This window comes from Carassius gibelio, chromosome B23 (assembly GCF_023724105.1).
Source record: "Carassius gibelio isolate Cgi1373 ecotype wild population from Czech Republic chromosome B23, carGib1.2-hapl.c, whole genome shotgun sequence".
NCBI lineage: Eukaryota > Metazoa > Chordata > Actinopteri > Cypriniformes > Cyprinidae > Carassius > Carassius gibelio.
Window position 1 is genome coordinate 13,505,097 of NC_068418.1, and position 22,651 is coordinate 13,527,747.

At 38.7% G+C, this 22,651-nt stretch overlaps 2 protein-coding genes across 3 annotated transcripts; one reads left to right on the forward strand and one right to left on the reverse strand.

Annotated features, from left to right (window-relative positions):
* Positions 1 to 477: 477 nt before the first annotated feature.
* On the reverse strand, positions 478 to 15,122 carry fam120c (family with sequence similarity 120C). 2 transcript variants are annotated; one of them, XM_052593388.1, is made up of 16 exons: positions 13,768 to 15,122; positions 12,373 to 12,619; positions 12,193 to 12,275; positions 11,908 to 12,036; positions 11,704 to 11,806; positions 11,238 to 11,311; positions 10,850 to 11,136; positions 10,509 to 10,755; positions 9,864 to 10,035; positions 9,112 to 9,361; positions 8,867 to 8,981; positions 7,558 to 7,767; positions 7,239 to 7,464; positions 7,024 to 7,150; positions 5,730 to 5,793; positions 478 to 5,636 (listed from the first exon to the last, which is right to left on the reverse strand). In XM_052593388.1, the coding sequence occupies exons 1-16, from the start codon at positions 14,293 to 14,295 to the stop codon at positions 5,355 to 5,357; spliced, it is 3,144 nt and encodes a 1,047-aa protein (XP_052449348.1). In that variant the 5' UTR covers positions 14,296 to 15,122; the 3' UTR covers positions 478 to 5,354. The 2 variants fall into 2 exon arrangements, with proteins under 2 accessions (XP_052449348.1, XP_052449349.1); XM_052593389.1 differs by having other exon boundaries at positions 5,730 to 5,790; positions 13,768 to 15,068.
* Positions 15,123 to 16,586: 1,464 nt separating this feature from the next.
* Positions 16,587 to 21,478, forward strand: LOC128011212 (isocitrate dehydrogenase [NAD] subunit gamma, mitochondrial). Its single transcript, XM_052593390.1, has 12 exons — positions 16,587 to 16,802; positions 17,006 to 17,053; positions 17,750 to 17,847; positions 17,929 to 18,044; positions 18,681 to 18,741; positions 18,821 to 18,953; positions 19,032 to 19,165; positions 19,310 to 19,412; positions 20,382 to 20,528; positions 20,608 to 20,702; positions 20,869 to 20,929; positions 21,084 to 21,478. The coding sequence occupies exons 1-12, from the start codon at positions 16,719 to 16,721 to the stop codon at positions 21,186 to 21,188; spliced, it is 1,185 nt and encodes a 394-aa protein (XP_052449350.1). The 5' UTR covers positions 16,587 to 16,718; the 3' UTR covers positions 21,189 to 21,478.
* Positions 21,479 to 22,651: the final 1,173 nt, after the last annotated feature.

Below are 22,651 nucleotides of genomic sequence, written 5' to 3' on the forward strand. Positions count from 1 at the left end.
CCCTCCAGTGATCCCATCCGACCCGCCTTCCATTCAGATCACGACGAGATCATTGTGGATAATAAGTGGATCACGAAGTGTTCAGTTAAGCAGTGGTTGTCAAATGTCACAACCGGACCGGGAGAAAACTGCAGAACCTTTTAGAAAATGTTATGCTTAGAAATATGAATAAAGTGATTTGATTGCCTCATATAGTTTTTTTTTTTTTTTTTTTTTTTTTTTATAAATGAACGGTACTTTATCAGCAGGCAGGTTATTTAGCTACGGATACATTCAGTTCACATTTAGTTGTCAGTTGTGTAATATTTTAAACTGTAGTCCACATTAATTATTCATTGTGCATGAAACCTAACCTTAATTTGACAAGTTTTGCTTTTTCAGTTAAAACACAGAATCTGTATTTCCTTAACAGAAAACAGGGGAGTATAATTCTGAATGTCTTTCAAATATACAGGTAAATAAAAACCATAACTCCTGTTTACTAAAAGAATAAATTTTATTTCAGCACTGTAAGTCATTTCCCAACCATACAAACATGACTGCCAACTTTGACTTTCTCTCTCTCTCTCTCTCTCTCTCTCTCTGAGCCTTTTGGCTTTCTCCCCAATCCACTGTGAAATCAGACCACAACAGCAAGACAAATTAAAAAGAAAAAGTTTCTTTCCAAAACAATCAGGTGCTTTCTTTATACTAAAAATGAGAAATTGTTAATAACGATCATAACCATAACAGCAATAATAATAATGAACTTGACCCTTCACTTCACAAGTTTTTTGGAGCTTTTGGAGATCTTGATGCATGCATCAATGCGTTTGTGTTGATGAATGGATTGACAGAATGTGTTGTCTACAAATGGATGCATCGACTTGACAGTCTTGGAGGAACATGCTAAAAAGCAAAGAGGGCGAGATACAGAGGCTACGTACTTTCAGAAAATGTAGGATGTCAGCGGGCCACTGTACACAACACACTGCTGTTATCAGACTAGGATCCAAACCTGACCACACCAGTGGTCCTGTGGAGTGAAGGGCGGCAGAGCCAGGATACAGGGGTAACAGTTATAAAGCATGAGTCAGATCTGAGGTCCAGACACAAATCTACAGGAATGCACAGGCAAAACTCTTTACCAGAATAGCTGTTGGTTGTGTGCGCGCGCGCATGGTTACAGTATGTGTTCACACTTAACCCATCCATGACTACACTGAAGCTACATTTTTTCAGAGGGACGATATACATGTGCATGGGAGCTGAAGAAGTGTTCTAGGGTTAATCGCTATGAAGAGCTGTGTCCAAGACTCCACTTGAGAGGAAATAAAGAAATCTTCATTTTAGCATTGAAACTGGACGATACAAGATTTAGCCACTATTCACCAAAAAGATGTAACAGATCACATTTTCTTTATTAAGTATCTGATTACGGACCCCTTATGTATTCTAAAAGCTCAATTACAGAAACATGTAGCTGTATAATCATATATACAGGATCCAGAAAGAGAATCAAGACTGTTAACTACATACTGGAAAAGCAGTTTCCAGAAATTAACTTTGGTTGAAAATTATTATGTTGCACAAATGTGTATTAGTCTGCTTTGTGGGAAAGGAAGCAAAATTTGGTACGAGTGACAATTACATCATAATGGTGAAGTGGTCTGAAACGATGCCATACAAAATAGAGGTGAGGAAAATTGCTATCATTACAGATGAAAATATCTAGTTATATTTGCTAAGCAAATTTTAATACTAAACGTAGCAACGGTCAAAGGAGTAGCTGTTGTAATAATATAAAAAAAGGAAGAAAAACAATTTCACAACTGAATGAAACCAAAGACTGTAAGGTTAAATTTCTGAATTCACTGTTGAAAATGTTATCAACTCTTGTCTAAGATTACTTACAGACAGATTAATAGACAAATTATAAAAGTTCAGATCTCTCACTGTTAGTATGAGAATGTAAGGATAGAAGATGCGGGGGAAACAACGGCAAGAATAAAAAAAATTAACAGAGACAAGAGCTAAGAAGAGGGAGAACACTTAAACTTATTGTGACCGTGAATGTCCATGGGCCATAAAACTGTGAAAAAGAACAAAAAACAAAAGGCAAACCAGTGGGATTTGCATTTGTGACCAAATGTTTAAACTGTTTTAAGACCAGCATCTGGAGAAAAAAAGAGCCATTATTAACACCTCACTGATCTCCAGAGCATCCTTCTTATTCAACCCAAATATCATCCACTAAATATTTCTTAGTCTATATTTTACTCTCACATGAATCTCCATAAATGTCTGAATGAGAGTTAAAGCAGCAATCTAGAACAGCAAAGCAGGGAAGCTTTGGAAAGGATAACTTTGGAACCAAGCATCTGAAACTAAATTCAGGATCCAAATAATAGTAAGAGAAATTAACACACTGGAAAATACATGAATATCTGAACGTGTCAAAATTTAACTTTTTTTATTTTTCTCCCTCATACTAACTGATGTCTCTCTACAGGTATAAAAAAAAAAAAAAAAGGTACTGTGTGTATGTGCGAGAGAGATTATATCTTTATTTGGTGTGTCTGTATATTTCGGTTTATGCTGTTCCTTTTATAGATTACACTTATAACTAAATGTGAAGGAGTTAATGACAAACACACAGAGAAAAACCCAACTAACTGAAACGGCTGTTACTCAGACAGGACAGGACTGAATGCTTTAAAAGGATCTACTGTTATTCTGAGGAAACTGAAATTCCATTAATGGGTGCGTATGCAGGTTCATAAGCACTAACATGCTGGAGATCCTCTCTTGAAAACTAGCACTACTGTACTTACTGTGTAATAAATGTGACAACCTAAGGTTGAGGTTTGAAACGCTCTAGCTTGCACGACGGTGTAGTGTATTAGTTCACCAACACTACCCGTCACGCTACGGTCAAGATTCTTCTTGGTTTAAAGTCTGTCCGGTATGTCCAGTATTGTCATATTCTGACACCGATATATCATTGTCATTTTTTTTTTACTTATTTTATAGCAAACTGCATTAATAATGCATGCTTCAGGTCATCATGAGATTTCTGACGGGCTGATCTGTCTCCGTTCCTCAATAGTGAGAATTTGCAGAATATACATAGACATGTAACTATAATGGGTGTCTTCCATAAAAAGAGCTTTCGATATAATTTTAGTGGCACTAAATATAATATTAACTTCTTAACAAAATAAGGTGCATCTTATAACTTCAATAGAAAGCTGTGATTTAATCCTGACATTGTCAATTGTACAGATCTTAAACTATGATTAAATGCAATAGCCTCTCTCAAGTGTATTAGTTATTCTTAAAATTAAATTCTCATTCATTATGTCCAACAAGTCATTGGTACAAAACATGTATTTTGTTTTTAAAATGCATTTAAAACATTAACATGTAAGTAAAATTAATCTCCTACCCATCTGATTTAAAATGGTCAATATAACGGCAAGCGCAGCTTTAATCTTCAAGGTGTTCCGTTCGGTTTCATTTTAAAGCCTATTCGCCTCGATAGAAATAATGTTTTGAACATAGAAGTGCATGAGTTCAAAGGACTGTCACAAAAACAAGACGAGACGGACTGATCACGAAACAGTCTGGTGAAGCACAGACTTTTTTTTTTTTTTTTTTTAAATGACTGTCACAATAAAAGTTAATCCTAAGGTTCATTCGATTCATTTCTTTCGACCGTAACAAAACTACAATGATTTTAGCGATGGTGGGAGAATGCACATGTACAGAAACGCATCCACATGGTACACATGCACAAGGCACAGAGAAGACATGAACGAGGGGCCAAAAAAAAAAAAAACAGAGCTGCTAAAATCCGAAAGCAAAATGTTGTGAAGCAGAGAGATATCAAATGGCAGGTTTGTCTGAGGGACTGTGTGCATTCTCAACCACTGATAAAATCACTCCCCTTAATCACGCCATTGCGTAACGGGATCATGTACATTTGGGTCTATATACAAACGGCTGGGATGTCAAACAGTATCACGGTTCTCTCCGAACACACTGCTTCCTCCCTAACTCTGCCAGAGGCCTCGATTTCTCTTTATCCTGGTTCGAGGACAACCCAGTGTATTTTCGGTTTTAAAACCAAGTGCAGCTTACCTCGCACTCCGTTCTCACATTCAAATGTGTTGGTGTCGATTTGTACGTCATACTGGTAAACAACACGCAAGGTAAAGTGTATCTGGACAGTTAAACTGTCAAAAGAAATGATGGCCTGCTGCTTAACATTAACCAATTAACTATCTATATAGCGCAGTACTATCATAAATAATATTTTAAGTGCTTTACGTTACAATACAATCTATTTTGAAGGGTATTTCTTCCTCAGTCGAGGAGGGAGGGGGGTTGCATATGTTTAATATCAGGCTTAAGGTGCTTTAAATATTTAGATTTTAGAACTACTTGGATACTGCTGTGAATCTTCAAGGGGACGTGGGCCTAAAAGAAGATTGTCTACATGTGAGAGAACACAACAGAGGAGAGCTAGCTAGGCGATGCAGATTGTAACCTGTACGAATCTTTCCCTTCAATTTATATGTCGTTACTCGTACGCCTCTCTGAGCTTGGACTTCTCAGGTCGCCCGTGGCCCCTGTGCTGAAGACAATAGCAACTTCTCCACATGCAAATCACTCTTTGATAATATGCACAAAAAAAAAAAGAAAGAAAAAGGACTACCATGTGTGTGTGAATGCACACTGTGACATACAAATACAACCAGTGTTCTCCGTCAGTTTCCACTCATCTACTGTATTCAGGGCAGTGTTGATTTGAATCCTCCCCTGTGTGGTACACTGCAGACACAGCCATGTGTAGTACAAATAGTGTGATTCTTTGCTGTGTGGTGGAAACTTTAGAGCAGGTGCTTCTGTGCTACTTGACACGTGCAAGTATTTCGATTAGGTCAATTTTCAAATACACTTTGGGCAATTCGGATTTCTCGTAGCTATTTTAGGCAATCATACATATAAGGTCAACGTCAATGTACTAAGGTCTGAAAAGAAAACTGTCGAAATAAAAAGACTTGAGAGCTTTTCACGATGCTACAACATTGATGGGACAGTGGGAAGGATGAGGTCCAGAACCCGAAGATTCAGTTTGGGCGAAGGGTTGTGATTTAAACTCACTCAGTTTTAAACCAGACCCGGCTCTTAAGGTGACACATAGACCGCATTCCTGACACTGTCCATCTGTCGTTTCCAGCATCATAAATTACACCATGACAACACAAAGTGGCTACTGTGCCCTAAATATTCAATTTTGCAAGGAAAAGGCAGTCGACCTTAGATCATTCCCTCTCACTCTCTCATTCTTATTACATTATGGGATGTAATTACTCCTCTTTCTGTAGTGCACCATCTGATGGGCAGTCATCAAGGCAACAAGAGGCCTCTACCTCCACCCCATCTCCTGACTGGTTGTCTCTGCTGGCTAAGGCACACTGGATTGGCTGGGCCAGTGGTGGCAGGTCAAGAGCTTGACCAGTTGCGCTTCCTGAAGAGCTGCCGTTCAGCTGCTGCGATACGGTCCCCGTTCCCTCCGTGGGCCGACCCACTGCTTTAGCATCCTCAGTGAGTTTCGGGGGGCTGGAGGAGGGTGGTGAAGAGGACAGAGTCTACGAGAAACATTGGGATAAAGAGAAGGGGGGAAAATTTATTTTCCTCGCTCACATTTAGCATTTAGCGAGGAAGTTATGCATCGGACTGACCTGTGTTCTGTTGGTGGTCACTTTCTTCCCTCCCCTTCCTTTCAGTATCAATTCTTTACCCCTACTGGGAAACAATAAAAAAAAGATTAGATGTTATATATACATATGTGCATTACGGATACAATTTTAGCAGATTTTATTATGCTTAAAAACAAAACAATAACGTTTCCTACATTAACAGATAAGCTCTGTAAAAAGGAACAACAGTAGAGAGAATTATATATTTATGAAAAATGTCTTTGGCACGAAGCATGTTCAACTGCATATAAAATCATTGGATTTTTTGGAGGCTGCAATTAAACATTTGTATATTTTCAGCAGTGAATATTTCAAATGAAATGAATAATCTCAATACACAAAAGCTTCTGTATCTAGCGTCAAATACCACTGCAACTTCTGGTGCAACGCAGTGTATGAAAACTGAGAAAATGAAGCACAAAATAAAATCTTGAAAAATTATTAGATGACAGGACAAAGCAATATGAATATGAAACACCTTAACACTATGGTTATTTAAAGCTTCTTGAACTCATTACTAAAATATGTTATGATTTAACACCAAAAATATTATGTTTACTATAGTTACAATACTATATCATCATTTTTTGAGATAAACAGATACTAGAAATAAGAGTTTGCTACTGCCATGGTTTGCTATTATCTGCCACAGCACTGAGATTTTAGCAGAAATACATATGCAGTCTAGTTCAATGCATTGAAGGGGTCATATGATGCGATTTAAAGTTTTCCTTTCTCTTTGGAGTGTTACAAGCTGTTCGGGGGGAGTGAATAACCAGCACACTCTTCCACCCTCAATACCACTACTGAGGTGAGACCCTTGAGCAAGCAATATGGCTGCCCACTGCTCCGGGTGTGTGTTCACAGTATGTGTGTTCTCACTACTGTGTGTGTGTGTGTGCACTTGGATAGGTCAAATGCAGAGCACAAAATCTGAGTATGGGTCAACATACTTGGCCATACCTTGACTTTCACTTAAGTCCAAGGCTGCAAAAAATGCAACAGTAATGTACAGTATGTGGAAAATAATTTTTTTTTAACCTTAAACCACATAAAGACATAGCATTACATCAAATACATAACACAAATGTTCTTTTTAGCAATGTCATATGACTCCTTAAAAATCTCGTTGCTTCAAGCTACACCAGTAGATTGTGTACTTGAGAGTTTATAAAGAACAGCAGAGAAAGAGAAGCCATTTGTTGTGAGGCTTCTGTCATACCTCCATAAATAATCAGCTATATGGCCACAATTTTATGACACAGAATGCACTCACCCTTTTCCTCCAACTGACACCACCTGCATATTGCCTCTGCCACGGACTGGTTTGTTCCCAGCCCACTGACCAACAACCATGCCAGCTATTTCCAGCTTGCCACCCTGGGGAGGTATAGACTGGATTCCTAAAAAAGTTTGAGAAAATGACTAAGTGGCAACCAAAGAGCAGTAAATAAAATGATCTAAATGTGCTAAATGGGAAGAAGGTCAGACCTGGGAAGGCCCTGGGCCGGTGCTGGTGGTGATGGTGAGGAGGAGGAGGCATAGAGCCCAGGGGGCGAGGAGGGTATAGAGGATGCATGGGGTAGAAAGGGGGCACCATGGCAGGGGGGAGGAATGCAGGGGGTGGCAGTGGTGGAGGTGGGGGAGGCGGCCGGGACAGGTTGATGCCTTCCAGAATGGACTGGCGCATCTTCTCCACTCTCGAAACCAGCTCCTCCTGCAGGACAAAGTGTAAAAAAAACAATAAAAAAAACGTAATTATTCCCAAATACTAAACAGATGTGACTGACTGCATCTACACATTTGTTACCTGGCCTTCACACATATCAAGTAAGGAGGCTCGGTCTCTGGTGGCTTTAGCTAGCTTGCTCTGGAACAACTTCCCATCGAAAAAGCCCCAAGGACAGCAGTGGTCCCATGGCAAGGGCTGTCCACATACATCATTTACAAACAAGGCAGTGTCCACTCCACTCATGAACAGAGAGGCCAGCTGCACCCCACGGTTATCCACCTTCTCCACCTGGTATCAGTGTCAAAGAGAAGAAAATTGATCCGGCGTCATGTTTTGCATCAACCTGGTAAATATCACAGTAGCATGTTATTTCAGATGTCACAGAGCTCTAACAAAAAAGATTATTGACAACTTGACAGTTGAAAGACAACATTCTATTTTAAAGAAATGTTTTGCCTTGAACCTGTTGCTTTGTGACATACATCTATTGAAGTTGAGCTGAGCGGAGTCCTTACAAGTTAGTCTTGTCTGAAAACATGCTTTGCGTCAATGCAAAGAAAAACAGTGTTAAATTGTGAATAGTTGTGAATGAATAATTAATAAAGAAAGTGTGGAAGATATAAGGAGTGCATGGGGTATGTTGTGCAATGTTCAATTCAATCCCGCCTCTCACTGCTTTTACTGTAATCTGGGTCTGTACAGTTATATAAGAACATGCAAATGTAATTTAGTCTCAAACCACAGCTCTCCCTCCACTTGCTGTTAACTCAAAAAGTACATCTTTAATAAGAAATACAACTCTTAATTAGTTTTCAATCATTCTCTGAGATGCTGCCTCATTATATATATATATATATATATATATATATATATATATATATATATATATATATATATATGGACACACACACACATCATAGACTTTTTCAGAGAGGCTCAGTTTACAGTAAATGCTGCTCCATACAAACTAAACAAAAATCTCATTGATTTGGGAACACAAAACAAAATAGTAAAATTTTGGTTTCTGCCAAATAAAATCTTGATGGTTAAATGAAAATAAAAGAATTAAGACTGTATTGCATTAACTTTAATGTGAAATAAAATTATGATTATTGCATTACTTTTCATAAATCTTTGACAATAGTGATATTTTTATTTTGGTAAATATTTTACTTCAGAAATAAATAAGAATACTACTAATAATAATATTTTTTAGAGTTAGCAATAATAACAATAATAGATAATAAATCACATTGATATAAACCACAACATTTTTTAAATTGTGCAGTCATAATACAAACACAGTGAAAAAATGTAATAATAAAGGCTAGCCTTAACTGCTGAAGGGGTGCTCACTGTGTGACAGAGTTAATGAGAAATGCATTACCTTGAGTTCCTGAAGTTGGTCAGGCTCATAGAGCTGGTTGGACACAGCTTGAGCCAAAAAGGCATCAAGCTCATGGCGCTGAAGAATGCGACCCCCCGGCCACTGCATCATATACCTGTAAACACATAATACCGCTCAAGATACCCAGAGCTCCTAAGGTTCAGTGCTGATCTACTTATCCAATAATTCTAATGTAAATGGCCAATGAGAAACCGTTCCCCAATGATGTCATCTCATAAAAGTACCTGAGCACGCAGCACATGAGCAGCAGGTGAGATGGCACACAGGTCGGGTTGAGCAGGGCAGGGCAGTCAGAGCGCATGCAGGCTAGGAAGGCTCGTGTACGGCGGCTACGGTCCTCAGACGCTCTGCCCAGCCACAACCGCCTCAGGTTGGGACACGTCCACTCGCGGAAACAAAGGGCAGGAACGAGCTCTGGGGTCAGGGCAGATTTAGCTTTACTGGCACACCACTCCTTTACAATCACTGGAGGCACTGCGGAGTTATACAGAAATGAGACACATTTAGATTCATTTTCATCTTACTTTGATGCCTTCTTCCTCAAAGCCAAAGGAGACACAGCTGGGCAATGATATCTCTATTATTAAAAACAACAAAACAAGAGCTAATTATCTGGTTAGACATTTGACAATATGTTCATTATTTAGAAAGATGAAATACATTTTGCTACAACTTTCTATCTGCCAATTTCTTTTTATAAATATTTTATCAACCCTTATTATTAATATAACAATGAAAAACAAACGGCGTTAAATTTAACAAATAATAGTCAAATTTTTTAATGCAACTTGTATATATTTAACCTAAATATTAACATTGAACAGCACATTCATTTTTGCTGTGGTACTTAAAACATTATTGAGAATCTCAAAAGTTGCCTGGTATTGGAATTAGCCATTTATTTTTTGCTACTGTGACCGCACTCAAAATGTGTATGTGTGTTTTACGGACTCATCTAACCATGGTCTAAGCTTACCGTCAATTGGACTACGCTTGCGCATGGCCAGTCTCTCCAGCCTCCGCTGGGTCTCAGCCAAGCTGAAAAGCACCCCGTAGGCATACTGGCGGGCAGAACGGAAAAGTAGGGAAGCAGGAGGAAGGTCGGGGTTGCACTCGTCTTCTATACACACTGGCATCTTCATCTCCCCCTGGGAGAGAGAAAAGGAAAAGAGAAACAAGAAGGGACAGGAAGGAGTGTAAGAGCTCTGAGAGGTATTATTAGATGCTTTTTAATACAATAAATGGGTTTCAGGTCATTTGTCACCATAAATGTAAACAAATTGTGGTATAATATTATTAAACTCCCATTTAAATGGATACTTCACTCAGAAATTTACATTCTGCCATTAATTACTCAACCTCATGTCTCGTCCTGGACCTCGGAATGACATGAGGGTAAGTAATTAATGACAGAATTTTTCATGTCTGAGTGAACTATCCCTTTAAACATTAAAGATTATATTATATAAACTACATATTTTATATAATATTATAATTAACTTAACCCAAGTAAATAACCCAAGTAAAAATACTGATCTTAAATGCATTAAAAAAAACTGTCAACTGTACCATTGCAGATTCAGCAGCAAGAAACATTAGGTATACTGTGTGGCTGTTGTACCTTGGTCAGGATGTGGTAGATCTGTGGATACATGAGTCCTCTTCTGTGTCTGTGTTCTGCCACCCTCAGCACCTCGGCACTGACCTGTGGAAGGGGTGGCGTTGTGATGTCCATGTGACTCCGCGTTGGCATGGACAGCAATGATGGAATGGACGGCCCACTTCCATTACCATGGTGCCCTTCCCCAGAGCCACTGCTGCCCCGTCCACTGGGATCTTCCCATCTTGTAGACTTGTCAGCTAAATGACTACAACAGAAAATGAATATTCATTTTGCTCTGAATAGCAGATTGCTTGCAAGTACACAACACAATGAACAGATTCGGTACAATATAAACTCACTTAGTGCTGGTGTCATTTTGCTCCTCCCCATCTGAAGATGAAGATGATGAGGGGGAGGGGCCTGTAGGAGCAGCAGTGTGATGATTGGGCTGTCGGCTGCCACCTTGAGAGGAATCATATGGAGCAGACCAATCAGCAAAGCCCATTTTCCCAACTAGTGTGTCATTACAGTCCTGCAGAGGCTGAGTTGGGTTCTGGCATAAAAGGGCTGGACCACTGGCAAGGCTGGGTCCGTAGAGCCCACCTGGATAAGGCACCTTAACACCTGACACCTGGGGTGGACCAAACTGTGGAGAACAGCAAAAAAGAGATTGGCTGAAATCAGTTTTGGGGAAATAAACATGATTTTTTTAAGGGAACTACACTTCTTTGGTAAAAAAAAAATTACCTGAGCTTTTACAGGCTGCATTGCCCCCATGTGGCCTGGAGGTCCGCTAAACTGACTAGGCCCAAAGCCAGGAACTAAAAAAAAAAATGTCAGGAACACAAATCATTATTGTGTGAGTACAATCTGATGGATGTCAAAGCTTATTGTATGGCTTCTGAAAGCTAAACAGTGGAAAATAATCATACACACTGTTCAAAGGTTTGAGTGCCTGTAAGGGGTCTGCATTTGATCAAAAATAGAGTAAACATTATATTATGAAATATTGTTCTCTATTTAACTATATTTCAAAACATAACTTATTCCTTTGATGCAAAGCAGAATATTCAGCATCATTACTCCAGTCTTCAGTGATACTTCAGACATCATTCTAATATACTGATTTGGTGATCAAGAAACTGAAAACATAGAAAGCCTGCTGATCCCAAACTTTGAAGGCTAGTGTATGTAAACACCACATTATACCTACAGAGGTAAGGAGAAGGTCCCATGGAGAGAGGTCTTGGTTTACTGGCCGCTGAAAAGTATTCCACTGCCTTCTTAAACCTCTCAATTTTATCTTCAGTTTGTGACTGGAGGTTAGAAAAATTAGAAGGTCGCCATGTTATGATGAACTTATGATGAAGGTAAAGTAGTACATGAAAATGCATATGGTAACTCAGTCATGCTTCACCTGTGACTGCTTGAAAACATCCTTGGCCACCGACTCTAAATTCCCAAGATCTTTGATGGATGCCACATACTCCGATACAGCCTTAATAACAACCTCACATGGAGGGAGCACTAACTGATGAGCCCTTACCTGAAAACAGAGAGAAGAAAAACAAAGAATGAGGTTGAAAGAATGGGTTACATTGATTAAACTGATGCTCAAGGATGCTTAAGTCTGTATCATCAATTACAATTATGGAAGAATGAAATATCTGAAAAAGTGTGAAATGACAAATTGTATAAGCACCTTTAGGGAGGCAAGAGGGTGTTCAGGGCCTAACAGACTCCAATGAAAGGCAGCCAAGTCTTCATCTGGCAGAATGTGGTTACCTGTTTTGTGTTTTTGAAGACCCATATTTAGAACCAACCAATGTACGGAAAAAGTGCAAAGTCACACCCTGGACCAAAAACCTGTGGTGACACTTACCAAGAAGAGCAGCAAAGATGGGCAGGTGCTGGGTCTTGAGGCCGAGCTGGCGAGCTGCCTCTGATAGCAGGTACTGGTGAGTGGTCAGATTCTTGCCATTCCAGGAGAGCTTGAGAGCGTGGGAGCTGAAATAAGTCGGAACGTTGCATAGCGCAAACTCTGAGTCCTGTGCAATCAGACCCTGAAAACCATAGTCTCTGTACAGGGATAGCACCTCCTGATGGTGGTCTTCCAGGGTCTGCACCACCTACAACACAAGAAGGGTGAAAGGAGACCATGCATTCTTGTGATATGCTGATAAACAAGCTCCTATTGCTCTGAATTTCTGATCAAACACCACTTAAACCATCCAGCTTAAAGGTGCACTCAGTTAAAGCCTACTATTTTGGCTGATGTGGCAGTCATCTTGGGTTAATACTAACACATTAGTATTGTAAAATTATGCTTTTTTTGATACATAATGATTTCTGAATATTTGAAACAATTGCAACACTGATTTTCTGCAGCACTGATACACTGATACGAGCTCTGACATCAAGGTGACATAAACAGCAGTGTGTATTTTACTTAAATACTGTATATAATTTGTTGCATGTTTCAAAGTGAAGTGTTTTACTGTGTTCTTACATGCAAACACACTCGGTTCAAAGTAAACGCAGCAAACTCCATCTTGGTGCTATGAGTTTAACATTTACTTTGTAACACAACGGACACTCAGGTATGGAGTTTTTTTTCACATCTGCATAATTTCCAACAATTTTGTTGTAAGATACTCACAGCACGTCACACAAATTTTTAATGAGAAGCATATGTAAACTCGGTATCTCGGATATCAGAGCTTCAATAGATAAGAAAACACTTAGTTGCGGGAAAGAGTTGTAGCAATTTTTCAATGTAGTGTCCAAAATTGTTGAATATCAATATTTTTCTAGTTGCTGTATCAAAGTTAAAAAATTCCAGTTTTGTGAAAATCTTATAGCAGCACACATTAGCTAGAAATCCAAAACTGACTGTCAGAGTTACCAAGATAAATCAATGAGCATTGGCCTAGTCACGTGATCATAACATGGCAGCCTTCACGAGGAGACCCACTTCATGTAAAATAGAACAGTTTTTATTAGTATCCACTTTTGACTGGAGTCTCACATGTACATCATTTAAAACCTTTTCAAAATATTAATGATGCATTACGGATAAAACAGAGTGCACCTTTTAAATTACAGTTTAGTGAAAATTGATGATTTTAAAGATTATTTTACTTGCTTTGCCAACACTTTTACAATGAAACTGGCAATGCATTTGCAGTACAAACTGGCTTAAACTCTCTACACTGAAATTTAAAAAAGTAAGAAAGCTATCCATAATTCCTCTCGAGGACGGCATTAGGCCACTCACCCGCACTCGGAACCGGAACATGGCGAGGCGGACACAGTGGCTCAGGCAGGCCGGGGGCAGAAACCAGGCCCGCGGGGGGGGCGTCGCCTTGCTTCCGACATGGTTGACGATGAGCTGTGCGGTCTGTCGCTGCCCCTGCGCCCGCCGCGCCCACTCCGGCCAGCGGTCCTTCCCAAGCGTACCGTTAAACACCACCACCAGCTCCAGTCCCCCTTGGTACAGACAGGCCTGGGACAGCGCCGCCAGATAGCCGAGCATTGCATTCCACTCGCCTCCACAAACCCAGTCGGTCTGGTAGCCCCCGTAGAGCCGCTGAAGGCCGGAGTCCGCGTCCACCAGAATGCGCGCTGGCGGGGGAGGCGGAGGCAGCGAGCTGGGATGATGGGGATGGTGGTGAGGGTGGTGGTGAAGATGGTGGAGGTGTGGGGGCTGACGGCCTGCGGTTCGGGCGAGCTTGAGTAGATCTACTGGAACAGCCGCCCCAGGGCAGCGTTTCTCCAAATACTCTTGAAACCCTTGCACTCCCATATTGTGTCTGATCGCGTGGGATGGATGAATCTTGTTAAGAAGCTGATTTCTAGGTTGTGTGCTCAGAACTAGATCTGTCCGGTTATACTTTGATAACTAAAGAGTTGAAATGTCTGGTAACGTCAAATTATCCTACAAAAGCAAGTGCCGACCGACCCCCTGTAAGATTTCAGATACGCGTGGCTATTTTGTACGTTTGGTCGTTTAAGTGCAATCTGTGTCCATTCCTTAGTGTGTCAATAGTGTAATCCCGCAACAGTCTTTCTGTTTTGATCAATTACAGTGTTGCACGGTCTAAAACGTAACGATGAGGATAACGGCGCGCACGCTACAGTTAGGATGTCGACAATGTTGATAACATCAAAGTATAATCCTATTTGTAACCTTTCTAGCTTAAAACTAAACAACAACTACACCGTTGCTATCCAACATAACCGTTAGGTGATTCAAAACTAACTCTAGCTGCTAGTAAAACAGTATGTCCTGTGATGGATGACAGTTATAAGAGCTACAGTTTGTGGCTAACAGACTAGCTCGCGCAGTTAGCCAGTTAGCCGAGATCCCGGCGTGATTGACGCGTCAAACTACTCGAGACAAATCGGGGACTGCCGCGATTCGGAATGAGATGAATAATTAAGGGGAAAATAAAGTAAAACAACTAAAATAAAACAAAAACAAAAGCCCGACGTAAGCTCCCTCGCTCTCTGTCTCACTCACGACTTCATGTTGAGGAGAGGAACATACTTTCACGCGACGTCGGCCATCTTGCGACTTCCCCGCGGACCAACAGAAAGTGGGAGGGCAGGCAAGCTGAGGAAAGTGGGAGGAGCGATGGGCCTGGTGTCTGGGGGATGGAGTTCTTTGCGTCTGAAAATGTATTTGGATTATAAAGTAAAAGACTACAACTACCAGTACAGTAAAGTGACCGACCCGTGGCATACCATATCCTTAAGGAAAGATTCATTCAAAAATTGATAGGGAAAATTGGTTCAGCTGGAAAAGCTAGATTAAAATCACTGCCTCTGAAATTCTCAATTAGTGTGGGAATAACCATGTTAGGACTGGTGGACAACAAGGGGATACCAAGGGGTCTGCAATAAAGAGAAATAAAAATATTACATAATCTTGTTAATCTTATCAATTATTAGTTATCAGTATCACGACGTTTTCAATACATTTACCAACATTTTTATTAATATTATTATTATTTTTCTGTTTTATTTTTTGGTTCTGCTAGAGACTGTTCAGTAATTATTTCATGTTTAGCACAGCTGTCAGTAAGAAATCAAAGCCAAGTCTAAATACAGATTTGTGGGGGAAATCTTTATTAATTTACTGTGTTCACCTCTTCTCCCATTGTCTGTAAAACTGCTTTGAAAAAAATAAGAATTTAAAGTGTTTCTCTTTAACTTAACTATATATATATATATATATATATATATATATATATATATATATATATATATATATATATATATATATATATATATATATTCCTAACAGAACACTTTTCCTAATAGTATGTAGAAAGAACATATAACATAATAAATCATAAATATTTTCCAGTTAATATTTCATAAATTGTATTGCTTCAGTGAAATAACATGTTTACATTTTTTCACATGGTACAAATGGGTCTTCATATATGAAAATGTTTAGCCATATAGCATCACATTTGAGAGAACTTGGCATCAAAACGTTAAAAAAAAAAAATCCCTGATTTACAGATGTATGGCACAGGGTTTCAAATAGGCCTATATCTTCCTTCTGAACCAAATGCAACAAATGCATTGTTTTTTTTGTTTTGTTTTTCTGTGTAAAAATAAGGAAAGGGACATTCTGTGCTAGAAAAAAATAGTGTTCTGTCTTTTAAAACATCACAAAAATACATAAAGATGTTCAATATCTTATTTTGAATGAAATTTGCTAGACCTACTTTACAAGTAATTTAGAAAATAATTTCTTACAACCAAGATTACTACAACGGTTGTCTGAATCGTCACGTAAATGAACATCCTTTTGGTAGTTTTAGGTAGTTTTGTAGCAACATGTTACCAAATTCACTTAAAATGTTAGTGCTACGACTGTATGTAATTTATGTTGTAGTACAAAACGTAGAAGTGTCTACAAATAATATGAATTACCATAATTTACTCATGGATCGAAAAACGTTATTCTAAAAACAAAACCCCAAGGTGAACGGGTTGGCCTACAAACTGACGTCATGTTTGCGCGCCTCAAAAAAAAAAAGATACACATAAACAACACTAGAGCGCGCCAAAGTAAAAGTGTTTGGTTATAAAAGTTAATTCGCTAAACTGTGTGTCAGCTGACTGTGAAACAGCGCCGCTGGTTGAAACATAGCGCACGGCGGCACTTATTTCGTTTTGTTTGTTGAAACTGCGAGCTTAACTCAGTTCAAAATGCGCACAGCAGCGAGATCAGCGCGCGTGCTCTTCTCAACGCGTCTGCAGCCATGGAGCGGACTAAAGAGCTCCGCAAAAAGCGTAAGCCTCCGTTTCAAATATCAGTCAACAAATGTCAAGTGCTACAGGTGTCATCAATGCATTTATTTACATATTTTAGACTTTTCTCATGCTATGTTTAAAATTATAAAACAGTGTGGAATTAGTTATTTTATGAAGGACCAGCTAAAACACTGAATACTGCTTATTAAATTCTTCTTTTCTCTGTCATCTAATAATGACAGCTGTATAGCCCTGCAGTGTGTTGCCAGAGGAAGAAGTCTTCATATACTGTAAGTTTGGGCTGAAGTCTTGATATGATCATGTTTGACCCTGTTGCCCTACATTTGATGATTTACTTGATGAAAACTATTTACAGCATCACTTATCTTCTCCTGCAACCCTTTACGGTCACCTTACTCCCTCTTCCTATGTATCTGAAATTACTTTAATTTAGGGCCTGTGATCTACTGTACACTGGGTAACATCTTTGTTGTAGTTAATCACTTAATGCATCTCCACTGTTCCTCCGATGTTCTGCTTCTCTCCTGTGCTTGTAAGCTGATTTGTGTAAGCATAACCAAAGCAGAATGGATTTGACTCTCTCCTCTGACTAAGCACTTCTGTTTACTTCCTCTGATTCATCAACCCACCACGAACAGACTATTGTGAGTACTGCTTCTGCAAACTAGAGATTTGTCATTTCTGGGCTTGATGTTTCAAGTCATCAACATACAATAAACATACTTATAAAAAGTTGCTTCAATGTATTTGGTTCAGAGCTTCGCTAGAATATAAAACACTAGTGTTGTATTTTGATGCATTAATCTCAACATGGCAGTTTAATAGCAGTGACAGCTGAATAAAAATATTATCTTACATTTTTTCTGAATAAAAATATATCTTGTACCTGAGATTTGACTTCATATTGTGAGCTTGATCTGTGCCCTTCTTTTGTTTATGGTCTGTTTTGCATCTTTACCCATCAGCCTCCTCCTGCTAAATATGGAGGCAGACACACGGTGACTTTGATCCCTGGTGACGGTATTGGACCAGAACTGCTGAACCACGTCAGAGAGCTTTTCAGGTTTGAAGATGAAGCTCGGTATAATAAACAGACTTCACCAGAAAACACTACAGATGAGCTCTAATTCACTAATGCTCACAGGTTCTGCTGTGTGCCTGTGGATTTTGAGGTTGTCAGGGTGGATTCGTCTGCTTCCTCTGAGGATGACATCAATGATGCGGTAACTGCAATCAAACGTAATGGAGTAGCACTTAAGGGTAAGAGCATGAACAAATGGTTCATCAACCACAGAGATGTTTGCTGCATATTAGGTATTATAAATAAATCGGTGCCATATCAGTTATCGATTGACATTGGATATTTAATTGTTCATTTCCTTGAATTTTATATTTAGATCACCTTTGTCATCATAAAACAAAGTCACTTAAAGTTAACCTTTAAAAGCGCTTGTAATTTAATAATACTGTCAAATCTTTAGCAAATCTCAAAGTCGATATTAATTTAAATCATCTTTTGAAGTGAAAAGCTCCATGTCTGTAAAAAATAAATCTATCATCAAGGTATTTTAACCAACCAAAATGTCATCCCGTCTGAATCGGGAGAGAAATATGCACAGATCAAGCACGTGCGAAAAACAATACAAAACAGTTGTAAACAAATATATATCTATTGATTTTGATCAACATTGTATAGACTTACTCACTTGAGGAAGCATTATTATGAATTATGGACTTTTGGCCAGAAGTGACGGTTTAAAGTTAAAACGCCTTAATGATGGATTGTTTCTAATACATCATCTACGTCGTGAATAGCTTGAGGGTGAGTATAGTTTCAGCATTATTGAGTGAACTATTCCATTAAATTGCAGTGTATAAATCAAGATTGTTTCACAGGTAACATAGAGACTAATCACAACCTTCCTCCATCTCATAAATCCAGGAACAATTTGCTCCGGTAAGACATCTTGGATTTGTTTTTTTCTTTACTTGATTGTCCGTGGTAAATCCAATGACTGGTTTTAACTCTCTGACAGCACATCTTTAGACCTGTATGCTAATGTCATGCACTGTCAGTCTCTTCCTGGAGTCCCGACCCGACACCGAGACGTTGATGTGATCATCATTAGGGAGAATACAGAAGGAGAGTACAGCAGCTTGGAGCACGAGGTCCGTGTGTTTGGGTCACTTATAGTTTAAAGACACCAATTACACTCATTCCTCAAGTTTAAATCTCCTCTCTTCCAGAATGTTCCCGGGGTGGTGGAGAGTCTGAAGATCATAACCCGTGTGAATTCATCGCGGATCGCTGAGTATGCCTTCAACTTGGCCAGAGAGAAAGGTCGCCGCAAGGTCACGGCAATACATAAAGCTAATATCATGTGAGAGTCCCTTCTTACTGAACTCTGCTTTACTTTCAGCCAAATCACCAGACCAAAACACGTCTGCTTATATCTTGCTGAAATATTGGTTTCCTGTGGTGCAGGTTCAAATTAGTTTAGGATTGTTTTTCTTTTGCTTCATAGGAAACTTGGCGATGGTCTTTTCTTGCAGAGCTGTAAAGAAGTGGCGGCTGGATATCCTGATATCATATTTGATAACATGATCGTGGACAATACCACCATGCAGGTAGATGAATGGTGAACCACATAAATGCATGACCCACAATGACAAATTTAGGGTCAGTTAGATTTCTTTTTAAATAAACACTTTAATACAGCAAAGATGCATTAAGCTGTTCGAAACTAACAGTTTAGACATATATGCTGTAACTATTTATTTGTTCAGAATCCTGAGAAAAGCTTCAGTTTGCACAAAAACATTACGTAGCACTACTGTTTTAACACTGAATATGATAAGAAATGTTTCTTGAGCAGCAAATCAGCATATTAGAATGATTTCTGAAGGCTCATGTGACACTGGAGGCAGGAGTAATGATGCTGAAAATTCAGCTGCGCATCAGAGGAATAAATTACATTTGAAAAATACTTTAAAATAGAAAATGCATTAAAAAAGAGAGAGAATTTGAAAAACTTTTTTCCCTAAAAGATTTGAATGGTAGTGTATTTGATTAGGCTACATTTTTTGGTATTACATTATATAATAAATAGTTTATCTCTATTAATTTATTTTGGGTTTGTTTGTGTAGGGACAGTATAATCCTAATTTAAAAAGATCCACTTTATATAGAGATTATATCATAATTTGCATCTTATGTCCCTAAAATGTTTTTTAAAAATAAAAAGCTACACATAATTACACTATTAGACAATATATAGTATATAATAACAATACTTTTAGTAACACTTTACTTGAAGCCTTTATATATAATGCATTCTAAATGACTTTTAATGCATTAATTATGCCTTGTTTAAAGCACCTTATAATGTATTACAAGATCTTATAAATATTGTAACAAGTAATCCATTTCTTACAAGTAACGTAACAAGTAATCTGCAAATTTTAAAATGTTTTTTAACTTTGGTTAATATTGTTTAAGAAAAATATCTAATGTATTTCTGTGTACATTATACCTTTACAATGCATTGTAACAAGTGAAGTTTTACCAGTATTTTGAATATGTTTTTGTTGGTGTAGCTGGTCTCTAAGCCCCAGCAGTTTGACGTGATGGTGATGCCTAATCTCTATGGAAATGTGGTGAGCAATGTGTGCGCTGGACTTGTTGGAGGTCCAGGTCTAGTACCAGGAGTCAACTATGGCAAGGACTACGCTGTCTTTGAGACCGTAAGAAAGAACAGAGCATGTTCTGGTCAGCCATGAGATTGACTACAAAACACACAAGATATTGTTTGTTTTTATACAGGCCACTAGGAACACTGGAAAAAGCATTGCTAACATGAACATTGCAAATCCTACGGCCACACTTCTGGCAAGCTGCCTGCTGCTGGATCACTTAAAGTATGTTTATGAATATTAATTGGATCATTTTCATTGGAGGTTTTATCAATTTTAAATCCTCATTACTTACATGAAACATAATTATACATAAAAAGTAAAAAAAGTTAGCTGTAGGACTGGAATTGTGCAATCGGTTCATGTCTGGTCTGTCTTTCTTCTTTCCTAGGCTTTGTGCATATGCCAAGATGATTCGAAAGGCAGTTCTTCAAACTTTGTCTGAAACGCAGGTATCATACAATACATGCTCATTACGTCAAACAGTTATAGCAATACATCTCACCAAGTCCATACCCTTTCATCCACTCTAACACATCTGCAGTATTACATCTCTACTAAACACATTCTGCTTGTGAAGTCATTTATTTTCACGTGTCCCTGCAGTTGCAGACTGCTGATTTGGGAGGTCAGTGTACTACATCTGAGGTGGTCCACTCTATTATGCAGGAGATCCAGAGAGAAGGACCACGCACATCAGAACAGATCTGAACTTTATTTCTGAAGCTTCAAGACCCTCACACACACCTCTAGCTCACAGAGAACACCGAAACGATTGAAACACAGGGCACATGGTGAATTCTTTAATGTAAAGATGTTAGTTGGTGTGTTGAAATGGTGTATATTTTTCTTTTGTTATCTAGCGGTATAAATATTTCTTATGTTATATAACCATTATGACCAAGTTGAGTTGAGGCCTATATCTGAACTGGACTAGACTGCTGTGGATTTTATTTCATACCCAACAGGTTCTGTATTGAATAAATCTTATTAATTTCTTATTTATTGCCTGCAGGCTTCCTGTTTGCTGTTTGCTGTTGACGGCTGTACTGCGTTTGAGCTCCGTCACTATATTCTTTTCATTGACTATTTTTAACTTAAAAATCAATTTTATACATCATTGTTTCCGTTTATATAACGCGTGAATATATCCTCTATTGTATTCTACAACAAAAACAATCAGAGCGCCTCGCTATCACTAGTTTTATTTTGATCTCCCGGGTCCGCTATTAGCTTTTAGCCAGTTAGCATCAGCAATCATTACAAAACTATACAGGTATTCAAGGGCAGGCTCTAAGATGGTTTAGATCCTACCTGTCCGATCGCTACCATTTTGTTTATTAAAATGGGGAGTCATCTCATTTATCATCAGTAAAATATGGAGTGCCACAAGGATCCGTCCTAGGTCCCCTTCTATTTTCAATATATATGTTGCCCCTTGGTAATATTATTAGAAAATACGGAATTAGCTTCCACTGTTATGCTGATGATACTCAGCTATATATCTCAACGAGACCAGATGAAACTTCCCAATTATCTAAGCTAACAGAGTGTGTTAAAAATGTAAAAGATTGGATGACACACAATTTTCTCCAATTAAATTCGGATAAGACAGAGATACTAATTATTGGACCAAAAAACACTACACAGAATCTTGTAGATTACAATCTGCAACTAGACGGATGTACTGTTACTTCCTCTACAGTCAGAAATCTGGGTGTTATATTAGACAGCAATTTGTCTTTTGAAAATCATATTTCCAATGTTACAAAAACTGCATTCTTCCATCTTAGAAACATTGCCAAGCTACGAAACATGTTATCTGTTTCTGATGCAGAAAAGCTAGTTCATGCATTCATGACCTCTAGACTGGACTATTGTAACGCACTTCTAGGTGGTTGTCCTGCTTCTTCAATAAACAAGCTACAGGTAGTCCAAAATGCAGTAGCTAGAGTCCTTATGAGGTCAAGAAAATATGATCATATTACTCCAATTTTACAGTCTCTGCACTGGCTACCTATTAAGTTCCGTATCAGTTACAAATTATCATTACTTACCTATAAGGCCCTAAATGGTTTAGCTCCAGCGTACCTAACTAGCCTTCTACCACGTTACAACCCATCACGCACCCTAAGGTCACAAAACGCTGGACTTTTGGTCGTTCCTAGAATAGC